The 16,386-nt window shown below is 52.5% G+C and overlaps 7 protein-coding genes across 7 annotated transcripts; 4 read left to right on the top strand and 3 right to left on the bottom strand.

Annotated features, from left to right (window-relative positions):
• Positions 1-803: 803 nt before the first annotated feature.
• On the top strand, positions 804-3,392 carry BDV59DRAFT_178104 (Zn(II)2Cys6 transcription factor; the record flags this gene model as incomplete). Its single annotated transcript, XM_073689714.1, has 9 exons — positions 804-933; positions 986-1,009; positions 1,067-1,170; positions 1,232-1,291; positions 1,354-1,742; positions 1,792-2,102; positions 2,162-2,581; positions 2,637-2,869; positions 2,919-3,392. Exons 1-9 carry the CDS (start codon positions 892-894, stop codon positions 3,388-3,390), a joined length of 2,055 nt encoding a protein of 684 aa, XP_073548132.1. The 5' UTR covers positions 804-891.
• Positions 3,393-5,358: 1,966 nt separating this feature from the next.
• BDV59DRAFT_178100 (putative topoisomerase family protein TRF4) lies at positions 5,359-8,119 on the top strand. The gene is made up of 3 exons (XM_073689713.1): positions 5,359-6,843; positions 6,899-7,770; positions 7,822-8,119. The coding sequence occupies exons 1-2, from the start codon at positions 5,392-5,394 to the stop codon at positions 7,475-7,477; spliced, it is 2,031 nt and encodes a 676-aa protein (XP_073548130.1). The 5' UTR covers positions 5,359-5,391; the 3' UTR covers positions 7,478-7,770; positions 7,822-8,119.
• On the top strand, positions 7,573-8,080 carry BDV59DRAFT_30094 (uncharacterized protein). The gene is made up of 2 exons (XM_073696151.1): positions 7,573-7,770; positions 7,829-8,080. Exons 1-2 carry the CDS (start codon positions 7,667-7,669, stop codon positions 7,956-7,958), a joined length of 234 nt encoding a protein of 77 aa, XP_073548131.1. The 5' UTR covers positions 7,573-7,666; the 3' UTR covers positions 7,959-8,080.
• A 170-nt stretch (positions 8,120-8,289) lies between the features above and the next one.
• Positions 8,290-9,672, bottom strand: BDV59DRAFT_193202 (D-arabinose 1-dehydrogenase (NAD(P)(+)) ARA2; the record flags this gene model as incomplete). The annotated part of the gene is made up of 1 exon (XM_073692182.1): positions 8,290-9,672. The coding sequence occupies one exon, from the start codon at positions 9,670-9,672 to the stop codon at positions 8,290-8,292; it is 1,383 nt and encodes a 460-aa protein (XP_073548129.1).
• A 318-nt stretch (positions 9,673-9,990) lies between these two features.
• Positions 9,991-10,926, bottom strand: BDV59DRAFT_178097 (import motor complex subunit PAM16). The gene is made up of 2 exons (XM_073689712.1): positions 10,851-10,926; positions 9,991-10,803 (listed from the first exon to the last, which is right to left on the bottom strand). Exons 1-2 carry the CDS (start codon positions 10,851-10,853, stop codon positions 10,399-10,401), a joined length of 408 nt encoding a protein of 135 aa, XP_073548128.1. The 5' UTR covers positions 10,854-10,926; the 3' UTR covers positions 9,991-10,398.
• A 585-nt stretch (positions 10,927-11,511) lies between these two features.
• Positions 11,512-13,845, top strand: BDV59DRAFT_207833 (PEX28-32 family peroxisomal membrane protein; the record flags this gene model as incomplete). Its single annotated transcript, XM_073695082.1, has 2 exons — positions 11,512-12,702; positions 12,767-13,845. 2 exons carry the CDS (start codon positions 11,512-11,514, stop codon positions 13,406-13,408), a joined length of 1,833 nt encoding a protein of 610 aa, XP_073548127.1. The 3' UTR covers positions 13,409-13,845.
• BDV59DRAFT_207831 (Zn(II)2Cys6 transcription factor) lies at positions 13,846-15,755 on the bottom strand (the record flags this gene model as incomplete). The annotated part of the gene is made up of 4 exons (XM_073695081.1): positions 13,846-14,417; positions 14,471-14,674; positions 14,729-15,535; positions 15,589-15,755. The coding sequence occupies 4 exons, from the start codon at positions 15,753-15,755 to the stop codon at positions 13,928-13,930; spliced, it is 1,668 nt and encodes a 555-aa protein (XP_073548126.1). The 3' UTR covers positions 13,846-13,927.
• Positions 15,756-16,386: the final 631 nt, after the last annotated feature.

Genomic DNA, 16,386 nt, shown 5'->3' with positions numbered 1-16,386 from the left:
TGAGTAGCGATCAAGCACTAGTTGTGAAATGGTAGATCATCCCTTCACCTTGCCTTTAAATTGGCCATTAAATCAAACTGCTCCAAATACTAGACTCAGATGTTATGGTACTCTAGGCGGTACCACTTGAAAACGTATTATTCCCAGATTCCACCGCGCTGCAACTCTGGTATTCCACGGAAGATGTATCTCTAAGCCTCTTTCCCAAGAACGATGTGCGTATATAATATAGTATTATCTCAGCCTAGCCATTTGACAGGTACATCTACGACCATCCTATCTCTATGAAATCCAGTGAGATTATTTTACTACATATTTGTTTAAGGCATTTAACGTAGGGGCTCTGCCAAAGAATAAGACTAGCAGAGAGAGGTCGAAACCAGTTTCCGTATCTCACCCACCAAGTGGACGTTGTTCCCAGCCCCTCGTGACAGAGTATATGCATTATTCAGCGAATAGACATGATATTGATTGGGGTTTGATATCGACGGAAGGACGAGCTTCTATTCGGAGTCCAGGGCGGGAACAATAGGCTCGGTTGTGGTGGGGGGGCTGTGGTTTCGAGTCACTCTGTGTGCAACGTCGCGACAGTTTTACATGCTGTACCCATAGCACTGACATCTCAGCATCTAACGGAAGATGTTAGGCAATTGAAGGTGGACAAAGCTGGACAAAGCAACTCATGTAACTGGAACAAGCCGTCTGCGGATTCTTATTGATGAGTCATCAAACGGGCAGAGGGGAGAATGCTGTCATTTCACTCACACCATGCTTGTCTTGTCTATGCTAACTTCCCCGGGATTGGTTGATATGGTGTCATGCGCTGCCACCTCCCTGCTCCTAAACAGTCGGGGTTCCTTACGTCCATCCCAAGAAGAACTCGATTAAACCATGCCAGAATATGCTACAGTCGAAGGGGAGATTCTCCGTGCAGTAAGTTTTGCTTTTACGCGGATATACAGACGGTCGCACTAATCAACGACAGTGTGACCTGTGCCATTCCAGAAAGGTCATCGCACCCCACTGAGACCGGAAGATTCCCTCTGACTTCAGTGTAATGAAATAGATCAGGTGTGATAGGCGAGCGCCATGTGCGAATTGCGTGGACGCTGGTATAGAGTGCCGACGCCTCCGTCGTGGGCGCTCTTCCAAGAAGAGAACCCTTCAGAGGTCCGAAATCATGCATACCCTGGGCAAAGATGCCCTTATAATTTACTGATTGAATCGATAGCGTCTTAAACCCCCAAGAAAGGCTTCTAGATTTTGATGGACAGCCACGTCATGTCGAAAGGTACTGGGGGCATGTCGCCGATGTGAACATTGGGTTGAGTGGCTAATGCGGCATTTCCTCAGCTTGGGCTCAAGAACAGACGACATCGTGGAAAATAATAGCTATGAAACCCAGGACGCGCCCGAAATGCATCATCCTGAGAGCAACGATGGTCATGACTCCACCGAGAAATCTCCTGCTGCGACTACTCGCTCAGTCCTGAGCGCTGATGGCTCAAAGCACCATGCCATCCAAGCCAGAAACATTATCCAGCTAGAACTCGACGACTCCAGATGTATAAGTCGTGAGCGACAATCTATACTTCGTTCCGCACTGCAGCTGGTCAGCAGGGTTGCGGAAAATGACCCTCTCTACTCCGCCACGACCGTCGAGGAAGAGCCTTGGCCCACCGACTCAGATATCGCCCTCCCAGGATCGCCCCCTCGAGAGCTGCTGTTCATGCTTCTTCAAGGTACCTGTATCCAGTGATTATTCTGGGGACAGTTACTGATGCAACGCAGGTCCGCCAGAGTCTGTAAGCGTCCGGTGGCCGGACCACCTGTCCAACAAGGCCTACGAGAGAATGGCCATAGCATTACTACAAAATAGTCACGGAACCGATGAGCAAATGTTTCACCGTTATTGTATCTGTGTCTATGTCAAGGGGATCTTCCATTTGTATCAACTGTCGCGGACCACAAATGACCCTTTTATGAAGCACCAGCTTTCGCAGTCTAGATCGGCCTACATAAGTGCGACTATTCGAAGTATCGAAAGATTAAATATCCTCAAAGGACCGAATCTGCCGACTGTGCAGGCTCTCATTTCAGCAGTCCGTTTCCACATCAGTTCGGGGATAGCTGCAAGTCAGGCTGACTTCTTTTCTCGCAGGCACTGCTCATGCAGCATCTGGGAAGACTCAACCAATGTTGGGTTCTTACCTCATACGCTGCTCGACAAATTGTCTCGCTCAATTACCACACGAGCCTCAGGGCACCGGCTAATTCAGACCTGGAACGAGATGTCAACAGCGTCGTTTACTGGTGTTATTACCTGGATCGGACTTTAAGCTCCCTTCTTGGTCGGCCTACATCATTGCCTGACCTTGACATTGCCCCTACAGACTTAATCGTTTTGGACCCATCTTCGCCATATGACAACCTCTTGCGTGTCCTTCTTGACCTCGCACAGGTCCAAGGGAAATTGCATTCCATACCCTGCACTGACAGCATTTTGTCTAATAGCAGTGTTTTGGAAACGTGTCAGCTTCTGGAATCCAGAATGCAAAGCGTTCTTCTACGTCTACAATCGGTATGTATCCCTCTAATGGCTATGTTCTTCCCTTCCTAAGGTGAATTCCGTCTAGGACCGTAGCCTTCTTCCAAAGATGGTCCAGTATGACTGGGTGGCCGCTGATTTCTGCTTCTACGCCATTTTTGTTGAAGTCTATCGGACCCTCCTAAAATGCTCTTTTAGTCCGCATATACACAGGGAATGCCTTCTTTGTGCCCGTAAATCGCTCAAAGCATTCCATTTTCTCCAGCAGCACCCAGAGGAAATGCCGGGGTTCCAGGACCCGTATCCGTCATTTCTGGCCTGGTTAGCAGATATTCCTTCTACCATTAGTCTCTGCTGACTATTTGTACAGGACCTTGTTTCTATACCCCTTGAGCGCCTTTTTTGTGGTCTTCTGCAACATTGTCGGAACATTGGATTATGGAGATTATGAGCTTATGCGAGATATCATTGAAAGACTATCGCATTTCAAGGACGACCCCCATTTGAGAAAGCTCCTAAATCTACTTCAATCGCTGGAACGGCTGTGCGAGCCCTTGTTTTCAGGTAACGGTGGAGGTGTGCCTGCCACAGAAAACATCGCCCTAAATGGTGACGAGCCTGCCCTTTTCGCTAGAAGAGACGAACGCCCTGTTGGCCCAACCACTTTGGAGGGTTTTGTGGACCCATTGCGTGATGATTTACAGGGAGTGGATGGCCGCGTGCCAGACACAGAAGTAGACTTCTCCGCTGATTGGCTGATGTGGCAGCTTTTTAACAGCCAGGTTCCAGCGACATGGTTCCATAAAGATTATAATTATTTCGATGCGAATAGCTTTTCATAGACAGTGTGCATATATCCGTTCATTAACATTCATTTTCATGTAAGTAAATTTCGTAGGACCCCCACAACATGCCGCACAACATGCTGCCATTTCCGTTTTGGTTCGGACTCCCGAGGACTGATAAGTGCCTCTCCAACCGTCCGAACTTTTAAGATCTTGACTCGATGCTGCAGCACACGGAGATAACGTTCACCTATTACACTTACAATATCTTCTTGTACATATACACAGCCAAGTGGTGTTTCTAAATATTCTTCCGTTGTCAAGATATGTGAGTAGTTTTCTACGCCACTAGGGGAACCCCAATGTTCGAATGCTAACAGAGCGAATTAAGTTTGATCAACGACGAAATTCCCGTCAGCCATGACGCATCCAGGAAAAGACGCAGGCTACACCGTCCACTGCGGCAGCCTCAAATGGCTTTCCCTGGCCCCGGGTGTCCGTATCAAGATTATAAAACTTGTTCCTGAGACTGGAGAGTACACAATAATGGTCCATGCAGAGCCTGGTGGACTACTTCCCCGACACCGGCACGTAGAAAGTGCAGAGATATATGTGCTGAAGGGCAGCGGCGCCCATCCTCAGACTGGGCACTTCTCGTCTGGTGACTATGTGTCGGAGCATAAAGGAGCCATTCACGATCCGCTGCCTTTCGAACATGAGACAGAACTATTGATGATTAGCAGAGGGCCTTCAGTCTTTTTGGCCGAGGATGGGTCCGATTTGTATACAATGGATGTGGAAATGCTCCAGCGTATGATCGACGCTGGGGTCTAGGCCAAATGTTTGTTTCTCATCATGTACACACTTTGATGTCTCTACGCTAAGGGTTCTGCTCAGTAATTATTTCATATCACAGATCAATGCTTCCTGAGCAGCAAGTAATTGCATGTGTTCACTAAGCCGCTTACCCCCATTCATTTTATACGGGTAGTTTAACAAATACATTCAATAACTTCCCTTACAGTTGCCTAGGCCTGCTCAAATATCCATGTAACATAACATAAGTAGGAGTCAATAGAATTCAGTTCCCCCGTAAAATCAAGCAAAACAAATTGCTACTTGAATGAAGTTAACCACTTTATTCATTCTTAAGCTGATATTTTATAGAATAAGAGGGATACTGTACAATATTATTGAATCAGTAGTAGTAAATCTGCATAGGATGGAGGTAGCCATCACTTATAGTATATTCAATGACATGTCCCTGACAAGAACAATGGATACAATGCAGATATACAGTCATCTTACTGTTCTGCCACCACTGAAAGTCTTATTCACACGCTTCTTCATGATATATTCGCATGGTATTCTTCAATTCTAGAAGCAGATGGTATTAATATGACTGCCTCTTATTCCAATATGGTGTCTACTATTGAGTCTTCTGCATCAAGGAAGCAGGATGCTTAGTCCTATCCCTAGATATTCACCATATTATAAGGTGAAATACATTTCCTCATGTACCAGATCCTGTAGGTTCTTAATTTTACCTAGATACACCTTCCATTCGCGTTGGCATGGGGGAAATTTAACAATCATCCAATGGATGTCATGTGAATTACTAGTTTAGATAGCTCTAATGCATGTTGTTATACATTAGAAAATACATCTATAAACAAGAAATATATATACTTATATTCTACCTGCAGTCTATGGATCTGCTATTGAACACAGTAGATTCAGGAGTCCCAGAAAGCGAGAAATAACTGAATATATTCACAATGAGATAAAAGAACAATTCAACTCGACTATCCGTCGGACCATCCGTTTTCTTAGCCTTAGGAATACATGTTAAGGAGTGGAATTCGAAGAGATATCCTGAGCTGTACATGTACGAAGAACACGGGTGAGGTGTTCATTCACCGCCTTCCGCAACGGAACAACCCTCTTTTATGCGGAAAAAAAAAAAAAGTGTGGGCGTCGCGTCACTTGATCCTGTTCTTCTCTTCTCTTCATCTTCCGCTCCAAACGCTATCGAACCCACTTCTCGCGGGATTCACCATGCCGCCAGCCTTCGAGTTTCGTGGCAATAGCGACCGCCGGTCGCAACACAACCATCGACCGAAACATGAATTCACTTTTCGCTATCCGCGACCTGGGACGGCCGAGCGCCCATTGCTGCGAGCCAAGCGAGAGACAACCCCGGAGCTCCTTGTCGCGCCCGGAACATCAGAAGACAAGCCCTCGATGAAGTTTGCGCCGATAGAGAACCTCAGCGACAGCGAAGAAGCCGATATGGATGTCTCCTCGTCTGATGAGGCGGCTGACGACTCCCGTCCTCGCAAGAGACGCGCCGTCGAATCGACCGAGACCCCCGCGCCGACTCCTCCTGCTCCTAAATGGTCCAATCCAGATCCCTATACCGCACTTCCCCCGCCAGACGAGACACAGCAGAAGAAGGTTGACGTGGTCAAGTTGATCCGCAAGGCTCGGGTCGCTGCCGCGGCGCAACCGGCCAAGGCGGATCCTGTCACGACCAACGAGGATTTCATCTCGTTAAGCGGGCTGGTTGACGAGGAAGAAGAGAGATCGAGACCCCCGGAAGATGCTCCGTCAGGCCCCAAGCGCCAGACGGACTCTGCTTTCGGGAATCGCAAGAGAACGTACGATGATGAGATGAAGGGTGTGTCCAAGAAGACTGGTAAACCGCTGAGCAGATACTATTCCGATGCTTCGATCATCGATGAGTGGAGGCCCCGCAAGTCCCAGGCGGGCACGCCTTGGATGAGCGGCATGCAGCCTTCCCTGCACATCGGGTCGAAGTTACACAACGAAATTCTAAGCTTCTATCATTGGGTCAAGCCTGTGGATTATGAGCAGATCGTTCGCCAGGATCTGATCTCGCGACTGCAATCGGCATTCCAGAGCAGATACTATAACGTGCAACTTCGGCCCTTTGGCTCGTTCGCATCCGGCCTGTATCTTCCCACGGCGGACATAGATCTGGTCCTCCTATCGACTAATTTTGTGCGCAACGGGATCAAAACTTTTGGAGAACGGAAAGGCCAGATCTATGCATTTGCCGCCTTCTTGAGGAACCTTGATCTTGCTGTGCCCGGCTCCATTGAGACCATTGCTCATGCTCGTGTGCCCATCTTGAAGTTTGTCGACAAGCTTACCGGGTTGAGAGTTGATCTCTCGTTCGATAATGATAGCGGTCTCATCGCCAACAACACCTTCCAGCAGTGGAAAGAAGAATATCCGGCCATGCCAGTTATTGTTTCCGTAGTGAAACAGTTCTTGCTTCTCAGAGGTCTAAACGAGGTCCCCACTGGAGGATTGGGAGGCTTCTCCATCACGTGTCTTGTGACGAGCCTGCTGCAGCATCTGCCACATGGCCATACGACGCCTAATTTGGGTAGTATCCTCCTAGACTTCTTCGAGTTCTACGGCGACCTCTTCGACTATGAAACGGTGGGAATCCGTATGTCTCCTCCTGGGTACTTCAACAAGGTCAGTCCCGAGCTCCATCATGTCCACACGCATTCCGACGCTAACCAACCTCCAGAGAGTCTACAGATCTTCCAAGGACAACAGTCCCCGCCTCGCTATCGAAGACCCCAATAATCCCGACAATGATATTTCCGGAGGGACCAGGGAGATCGCCCTTGTCTTCAAGGCTTTCTCTCAAGCCTATCGAGATCTCAAGCACTGCATGATCTCCATGGGCATGTCTGGGAGTGCCGACGGTAGCATTCTAGAGTGCATCATTGCCGCAAACTACGATGAATACACGGAGCAAAGATGGCAACTGCGAGATGTCTTCGAGAATCACCCCCGATTTGCGCAGTACCGCCGAGCTCCCACGCCCCCTCCACCGCCGCAAACATCCCCTCCCCCACCGCCACCACTGCCGTCCAAGCCCCCTCCGCCGCAGGAGCCGAAAGAACGGTTGACCAAACTGCAACGGAAAAAGCAGGCGTCACGCGAGCGGGCGGCTCGTCTGAGGAAACTCCGTCCCGATCTCCCGTCCGTCCCCGATTCGATCAGCAACGAGAAAGCTCTGAGTCTCGGAGGCTATAAGACCCAATCGGAAATGGACCGGGACCTTATGCTCCGCGAGCGAGAGCTGAACGCAACCGAGTGATTTTGGCTGCAGCCGCGATAGTTTTGTATCCTACCTCGAGCGGCGTGTCCGCTTGTACAGTACACGTTCATTTGTTGTTCATTTGCGTCAGATACCCAGTTTTGCCGGCTCATTTGTTTATAGAGCGAGAAGGCGTCGCATGGCGGTTATTGTCTACTGTTTAGATTCTGGAGCAATTCAAGAGCGTCGATGAGTGATGTCTCTCTCTTTTCAGTCTGTTTATTGTTTGCTTGCGTCTTTTGCTCTGCTAATGGTCTAGTCCACTACAGCGGTGTTGAGGGATTGATTCGTGGGTGGGTCGTGGGCCTTCCGTCCATGATAGACGTGGCTGACATTGCAACCAGGCAACAGGCCATATATTGCGTCTTATGTGGAGAGCATTGGACTGGGCTTGTGTTGCCGACAAGACCGCCCAGGACTTTGCCCATACATCGATAGCCGGGCCCGGCCCGAGTTTAGAAACGAGAAACAAGAATTATGAAATGGTACCATGCCGGACGACAGCCGTCTGCGGCTCGTTCTGCAACGATTTTCCCTTCCACCTCTTTCTTCTCACCAAGGAAACGCTATACGCGAGTGCTTGGAGAGGACATGGGATACGGAAAGGATACGCAACGGCCGAAGGGACATTCATGTACAAACGCTGACATTTTCCGCTTCACGCAGTGCAGGATACCGAGGTATCAGTCTATGTACAAATCAAATCAATCCATTAATCGTTAGATATGGCTTATTCACAGCCTTTCGCCCCACGAGAGCAACATCATAACAACCACCGATCCCTGGTAGAAAGCAAGACCAGAGGACCTAATCTACAAAGCAACATCGGACGGGGCGGTATCGATGGGTATCTTGGTATCAACAGCATCCAAAGGCGGAGTAATCATGGACTCATCATGCACAGAAACCTCCCTCTCCTCGGAGCCCAGTCCCAACTTCGTCTTCGTCAGGAGCGCCACATGCTCCGGGGGCAGCGTGTTGACGAACCCAGGCCCCGGGCTGGCCCAGGTATAATCGACCCAGTCGGAGCCGAGAAGGGTCTGGATCTGGCGGGCGAGCCCGGCGATGCGGCTGCGACGGGCACGCGACCAGGCACGGTCAGTGACGAGGCCGTCCGAGGGGGTCGGGATGGCGGCGGGCTGGGGCTCCACGGCGCCATCGTCCTCCTCGTCATCGTCGTCCTTGTTCTCCAGGCCGTCGATGATGCTGTGCCACACGCGGAGGGTCTCGTTCAGCTCGTCGATGGAGCTCACGCCCATGACGCTGACGCCGAGGCGGCGGCCGGTGCCCATGTTGACGACGGAGAGGAAGCCCGGGTCGGCGTCGGGGGCGCGGGCGAGTGGGGGGCCCAGGGCGCCGGCGCCGGCGCCGTCGCGCAGCCAGGTCTCGAGCGCGTAGCGGATGGCGATGACCTCGAGCTTCTCGCCTTGGGCGTCGACCCACTGGGCGACGCGGTGGATGGCGGAGCGCAGGCCGTCCGGGGCCGGGTGGAAATCACCCATGCTGCCGATGGGGACGCCGACGCGGCGGAGGAGACCCATGCCGAGCGGGGAGGCGTTGGGGACGACGTCGACACCAGCAGCAAGCAGGCGCGGCAGGCCGCGGGTGAGGAGCTGGGTGTTCTGCAGGGTGAAGTTGGCGTAGGACATGACGATATCGAGCGGCTCGCCGGTCTCGCGCAGGACCATCTCGGCCAGCGCGCAGAGCACGTCGACCGGGTAGCCAGAGATGCCAACGTAGTGGACCGTGGCGTCGGTGTCGCGGATGCGGCGCAGCTCGCGGACGGCGGCGAGGACCTGGTCCGGCGTCACGAACTCGACGTCGTGGCAGTAGACGACGTCGAGGTAGTCGGTGTGCAGGCGGCGCAGGCTGCGGCGCACGCTGTAGCGTACCCACTCGGGCGAGTAGTCGAAGGACGAGGCGGCGACGCGGCCAACCTTGGTGAGCAGACGGTAGGAGTCGCGCGGGAAGGTGGTCTGGACGAACTCGGTGGCCAGGGCGCGGCCCAGGAGCTCCTCCGCGGGGCCATAGTAGGGGGAGGTGTCAAAGGCGCGGACGCCGCTGGAGAGGGCGCGATGGACGAGCTCCGTGGAGGGCAATGCGTATGGGTCTGCGTTGTACTGCCAGTTGAAGGTTGCGGTGCCCATGATCAGTGGCGGCAGATGCGCCGACAACGGCAGCGAAGATCGGCCCATGGTTTGGTCCGCAGACAGCGAGAGGGAGGAAAGGCGGGAAGAGAGAGATCGCGATCCCTCTAGCGATGGTGTGCAGGAGAGAGAGAAGAGGACTCTGCAAGCACCGAGTAGATGGGACAGAAGAGGAGAGAAATCTGGGTGGAGAGACGAATATCGGAGATAAACATCGTGGCGGGGATTTTGCGATTTCTAACCAAATTCCGCCCCCGATGGCACCATGGCCGGGGCCCATCTTAGCCTTTCGGAAATCCCTGGAGACATAATCTGGATGGTGGAGCCGAGAATCGGCCGAGGGGGATTCTTGTGAAGGAGATGGATGGAAGAGTGATGCTTTTTTTTTTGTGGCGATCCTGCAGATACACGAACTTCCCCCTGTGGCGGAACATTCCATGCGTCTTCCGCACTAGACAGTCATCACCTACAACAGACGCTAAAAAATCAACAGTCTTTATTTATACACATCGTCAAGCCGGGATTATCCCACATGCGTCCTATAATACAAACAAGAGTGGAGAAGACATCGTCAACCGGGTATCCTTCGAGTGATCCAGATCTGGACGCGGAGGATCTATTCCTGCCATGGACCGAATACCGAATGCGAAAAAGATCGAGAAAGAAATCTAGCACGTTCTTTCCAGCCCAACTGCTGGAACCAACCAGGGAAAACGCCATGCTATGCTGCCAAAACCAAAAGAGAATCCGGACCAGGGAGAATGTATCGAACGTTCACCGATCCTTGTACACCTTGGGCTTCCAGCCCTCCTTCAACTCCTTGTCTTGAGCGGCTTTGCGTTCGGCCTGTCGGACTTCCATCTCTATCCTTTCCCGAGCCCGGAGAATCTTGCTTTGTAGGTAGAAACTGCCTCCCTTCTGGGGATCGTTGAGGTCAAAGAGCTTCTTGAACCGTTCCATCACGGTTTCGAGGTTGGCCTCGCCACCCTGGGGAGGCTTCACGTTGAGGATCTTGCAGGCCTCATCGAGGGACAAACCGGACGAGGCGAAGGAGTTGCCGGATTTCCCGTTCTTTGCGGCGTACTTGGAGGAGGCGGAGGCCTGTTTGTAGGCTTCGGCGAAAGCGCGGCCGAAGACCCGGGCGCCGGTGACGACGACCTGGGAGACGATGCGATGGGCCTGGGGAGTCAGTAGAGAAGGGAGAGGTTGAAAAGGGTAGAGCGTACCATGATAGGGAGAGAAAATCTGGGGAGGGAAGGGGAGGAGGGAGGGAGGGAGGGAGAGAGGGAGAGAGAGATGGAGTGATGGAGTTGAATTGAATTGATAGAAACGTTTGGAAGGGGAAAAAGGGAAAATTCGGGAGCGGCCCGAAAGGGTTTAGCGTTCTACATCGCAGGACAGTACAGTACTGGGGACGGGGGAGTATGAATGCGTAGATTTGAAGTAATATAATAGTATATGTAAAGACATATAGAAATAATTACTATAAGATATTGACATGCCTACAAGACACTATCCAAATTATCAGAAACTAACACATCTGGTTGGACTACATAGACCTAGGGACTACCTAGGTAAGCAGCCCGAGTCACATGTCCCGAGCAGCTTCACCTCCGTCTTCTTCGGTTCAACTTGATCTTCTTTGCCCCCGCAGCAGGAGGCCAGTCGATCTTCTCTCTGCCTGCTCCATTATTTATACCTTTCCGCCCATCATCCTCCTTCTTCCGTTTCCCTCCTCTCCCGCTGGTCTTCGCCGTCCGCAATGACCTTGCTGCGTACATATGACGTCTCTGTTGGATGGCAGCACTCGGTATCGTTCTCCCCCATCTCCTCCTCGCCCTCATCCAGACTAATCGGCTCCTAGACGATCTTCCGTGGATAGATTCCATGGCCCCATCAACCTACTCGCAGGACCACGCTGATTCTCAGCCCCCAACGGTCGCTGCCTTTTCGCCATCTACCCTCTCCGGGTCCTCGTTGACCTCCAGGCAACGCTCCAGCATCATCGTTCATCGCAAATCCCCTCTTCTGGTCTCCACTCCGCCGCCCGTCACCAGAGCTCTAGCCTACTCCCACCCTTTCATCCTCCCGCTCAATAAACTCGTGGGCTTGCTCACCTGGTCCACCGGCGATGCCTGGCAGAGTTTCCTGCTTGTCGCCAGCTTCTGGGCCCTCGTGCTCTACGGCGATGCCATCATCCTCTGGGCGGGTCCACTCCTCGTCGTCATCGGTCTGATTCTGGGCATGTACTGGCGTCGATACTCTCCATTATCGTCATCCCGAACCGTGTCGAGCGAACCCAAGAAGCCGTCCGCTCAGCAGCGCAGTACCTCAGATGGATCCCTGTATCACCACGACAGCTTGGATGAGATCGTGGAGTCCATGCGGGTCTTCACCACCCGCTGTAACATCTTGTTGGAACCATTGTTGGAGCTGACCGACTTTCTGTCCACCCAGCGGACAGCGACGTCCGCAACCACCCGTCCCGCCCTCACCACGCTATTCTTTCGGATTCTTTTCGTTACCCCCATCTGGATTGGGCTCACTCTACCCCCACTGCGTCTAATCACCACCCGTCGGGTGGTCCTTATCCTGGGAACCATCATCCTCACTTACCACTCTCGTCCCGCGCGAGTGTCACGCGTGATTTTGTGGCGGTCCTTGACCATCCGTCGGATCTGCTCCATGATCACCGGACTCTCCTTCTCCCTGACAGTCGATAAGTCCAAGTCTCTACTCACACAGAGTCACGGCCACGCCGCAAGCATTGCCACCCGCCGACGTGGCGACTCTTCCGGCGTCCGCTTCACCTTCGTCCTCTACGAGAACCAACGGCGCTGGCTCGGGATCGGATGGACCTACTCCCTCTTCCCATCCGAACGTACCGCCTGGACGGATGAGCATCTGAACCAAGTTCCATCCAAAGACGATTTCGAGTTGCCCGAAGTCCAAAGCGGAAACGCGAAATGGCGGTGGGTGGAAGGGAGTGAATGGCGCATCGACGGCGGCGACAACTCCGCCGGGAAATCCGACACCAAATCCTCTGACGGCGGCGGATGGGTTTACTATGATAACAAGGTAAGCATGCCCTCGGGAGCTCCTAATCCGCGGATCGTGATCATTCTAACTTGGCACCCAACAGTGGAACGACGGCCGTCGCGGCCAGGACGGCTGGGACCGGTACACCCGCCGACGAAGGTGGTGTCGCGACGCGGAACTCATCGAGATCAACAGCTCCACGGGCGAGCCGCTGTCCGGTTTAACCCAGGCACTGCAACAAGAAAAAAACAAGGACAAAGAATCCGGCAACCCTGACGCTTCAACAGTCGACGCTGCTGATTCCGAGAGCCTGGCCCCGTCGACCACGTCCTCCAAGCCCCGGAGACGACGGTGGTTCGGCAGTTCGAAGAGTGTAAGCGACAAAAGCAGCATTGCCTCCGCACCTTCCGCCTCCAACCATGATCCTTCCGTTGACCTCGCAAAAGTAACCTCTGGCCCTAGTTATAGCTCATCCGCAAGACCCGCCTCCAGACCGATTAGCATCCCGTCCCATTCGCGCAAATGGTCCAGCAACTCTCGCAGCTCGAGTCGCAGCGTCAGCTACGGTGGGGAAGGGAGTGTACATGGCAGTGGTGCCCACAGTGATAGTCTGAGTATTCGAGACAAGGAGATTTCCCACGCTCAGGACCACCTGGATCGCTGGGGTTCTCGGGCAACGGGGGGCACGGAACGAGCTGAACGGGAGATGGGATTAGGCGATGAAGTGAATATGGGTTTAAGCTGACTGTTTAGTGGCGGATTACTTGGTTTTTATCTCTACGCGTTGAACTGGCATGGAGTAATGTTCTATTCTTAGCCTGGCTGATAGGTAGTGAATATACCCCGGAGTTGATCTTGCATTGAATAATCAATCTATTATACCCGGGGCAAGATGGATCTTGTCCAATGTATATTCCGGGCACTGTTCTGGTTAACTCTGCATTCCGGCCGCTTCATTGCATGCATTGGGTTGTCCCATCCATTCCAGTATTGCATGAGAGCCGCAGAGTCGCTTCTGATGAGCCTATGACTAGTAGCATCTGGCTATCTGTCGTTGTTCTTCCGAGGTTAGTCGCTGGTAAGGTACAGCCTGGTACCTAGCTGCGCTGATGGGCAGAGCGACCGGTAGCTCTCGATCCCGCTTGAGGATCTACCCTTCACCTGAAGGTGCTTGATAATGGATCTTGTTCGCATGAGCCGATCAGCAGATACCGTCCGTATCAGTCTGCACACGGTTCATCCATAGTCACGCCAGAGCAAATAACTAGGCGACAATCAGATTCCAACCCAAATCCTCCAGGACATCCATCCAATGTCTCTTCTCCCCGTCCCAGAGAAGACGCAGGAGCTCTTTCGCGCGTTTGACATTGCCAATCCCAAAGTTGACTTCCAGTTTCCTCAAGGAGGCGAGGATGAATTCGTGATCCGCATCGTGGTCCGTTTCACAGCCAGACATGAATAGAGGGAACGTGAGGGCGGAGTATTCGCAGTGCTCATCCAGTGGCAAGGATTCGATCCTCCGCAGGCATCGGTGCACAGCCTCTGACTTTGTCACTGAGACAAAGGATGACCATACGGACGATAGAATCAGATCATTGTGGCCCAGTCGTTCCAAGGTCGAGTGGAGGTAAATATAAGCCGCGTCACGGAAGCATTCAGCCACGACGCGCAGTCGGAAAAGCGTGTCTGCTGAGATGCCCTTTGGAATGATACATCGCGTATTTTCATGCGTCCAATCGTGAAGGGCCGCATCTCTGAACGATTCATCAGCCGGGAAGGCGTGACTCAGGACTGTGGAAACACTCACATTGCATGGATTTCGATGCCAAACGCTACAAGATCATGACTCAGCGATGAGAGGTCGGCGATTCGAGCACATATCTTGATAATCTCTTCGGTGTAACCGATGTAGATGTCAAGTTTCCGCAGAGTCATGTTTTCCGACCCCGGTATCCGATTATTGGCGCGGCTGCGATTGGTGATCTTGGCGATGTTCTGCGCGTATACGAGCCTATGAAATATCAGCGGAGCCTTCAAGGGCATACCAGGTATCGGTGATACGTACAGCCCCCAGAGAAATTCAGCCGTGTCTCGGTCGAAGGCGGCAAACCCGCCGCGGGAGATGAGGAGTTTTTCCAGGGCGTCCAGATGCACCGACCATTGCTGGACGCTCCCACGCACAATTTCATACTTGATAAGTAGCCCCACTGCGATTATGGATTCGTCCGGTAGGGCTCCGCCGGGGTTGCCTGCCAGCCCGGACCGCAAGCCGCTCAGTGTTTGCACGTAGTAATCTGCGGCGGTGGTTTGCGCGCACAGGCTATCTTGCGATCGATTGGCAAAGTGCATGGCGGACAGGGCGCAGAGGGCTTTCATCAACAGTGGAGACGATAGAGCCCTTGGGATGAGCAACGACCGCAGGGGGTTCTCGTCGTTTTCGAGATTGGCCAACAGCTTGGAGCCATGTTCCATGTGGTATTGCAGGTAGTGTGTTTCGATAGTCGACAGATGACTTATGCATCCCGACGGACTGGGTATGACCACAGTGAGCTCGTCGGCTTTCTTTGGTTCGAAGAGAGGCTCGTTGAAGTTGGCCGCATCGGTACTGTCAGCCGAAGGAGACCGGATTTGTATAGTTCCATATTCGAACGAGGACGGCGACGGGGAGGGAGAAAGATATGAGGATGGTATTGAGCGCGGGGAGAGCTCCTCCGAGGACACCGGGGAGTATTCTAGAGCAGGCGAGAAACCGGTCCGCCGTCGTTTCGAAGCCGTGGCTTGTTGGAACACCTGTGCGGATGGGTTGAGGGGTTCTGCCCACATGGACCCGTATCCTTCGCAGCTGAGTCCTAGTCTGTTGCAGGCACGGCACCTGTTGTAGTGTCAGTGAATCTTGCTCGTCAAAACGTCCAACGAGTGCCATACGTTGGCTTGGCTTCGTCACACCGTTTGCGACGTCTCTTGCAGGTCAAGCAGCCGGATCGGGTCCATTTTGCGCCTTCACGCCGCGACCTCTTTCTGGTTTGTGAGTGCGGGTGTGCGGTTGGAGAGAAGTCGATTATGGAGTTTGTAGTGGTCACGGTAGTTGACATGTTGTGTGGGTAGAAGAGAGGAAGTAGAATAGTCACGAGAGAGAGAGAGGAAGAGCGAGAGGAAACGAGCGGAGATGACTCCGCTGACGCTACACCAGGAGGGGAAAAACACACGCCCTTATCGGCGGATTTCCCCTCCTTCCCCCTCTTATCGTGTCTGGGGTCCCCACCATCTTCCGCCCCGCTGCGTTACTCCATCAGCTCATTTTACCTAGGTTTGTATCCGTACCAACAACGATTGCCTTGCATCCAGTTCCATTTAAATTATGAAGCTAGATAGGTTCACCGCAGAGCTCATGAACTGGTTTAAATGCTTGCTGAAACATCAACTGATGACTTCGTGCAGTATCTAGATCCATATTGAATAATCGAGGGCCCTATCCTGATTCACAAAACTACGATGAATCTGTAGGCGGTAGACTAGGCACTGCGTTGATCAAAGCTATGAACGGGAGGGAGGATAAGAGAGATGTGAAGTAGTTAGCTTCTTCTAGTTTCTACCAGGTATATATTGTGTTGTACATCGCAATGTGAAAAAAGAAACTGCCTTTCGTTCATGTAAAATACAATCTTCTAGGTCGTTTGAAAAGGTTGGGATATGATCATCTAATCTAGAAGGCTCATCGAAATG

The sequence above is a fragment of the Aspergillus ambiguus genome (assembly GCF_047715705.1).
Source record: "Aspergillus ambiguus strain CBS 117.58 unplaced genomic scaffold BDV59scaffold_15, whole genome shotgun sequence".
Lineage (NCBI taxonomy): Eukaryota > Fungi > Ascomycota > Eurotiomycetes > Eurotiales > Aspergillaceae > Aspergillus > Aspergillus ambiguus.
The sequence above is the reverse complement of the archived record's forward strand: the minus strand, read 5'-3'. Positions and strand labels throughout refer to the sequence as shown.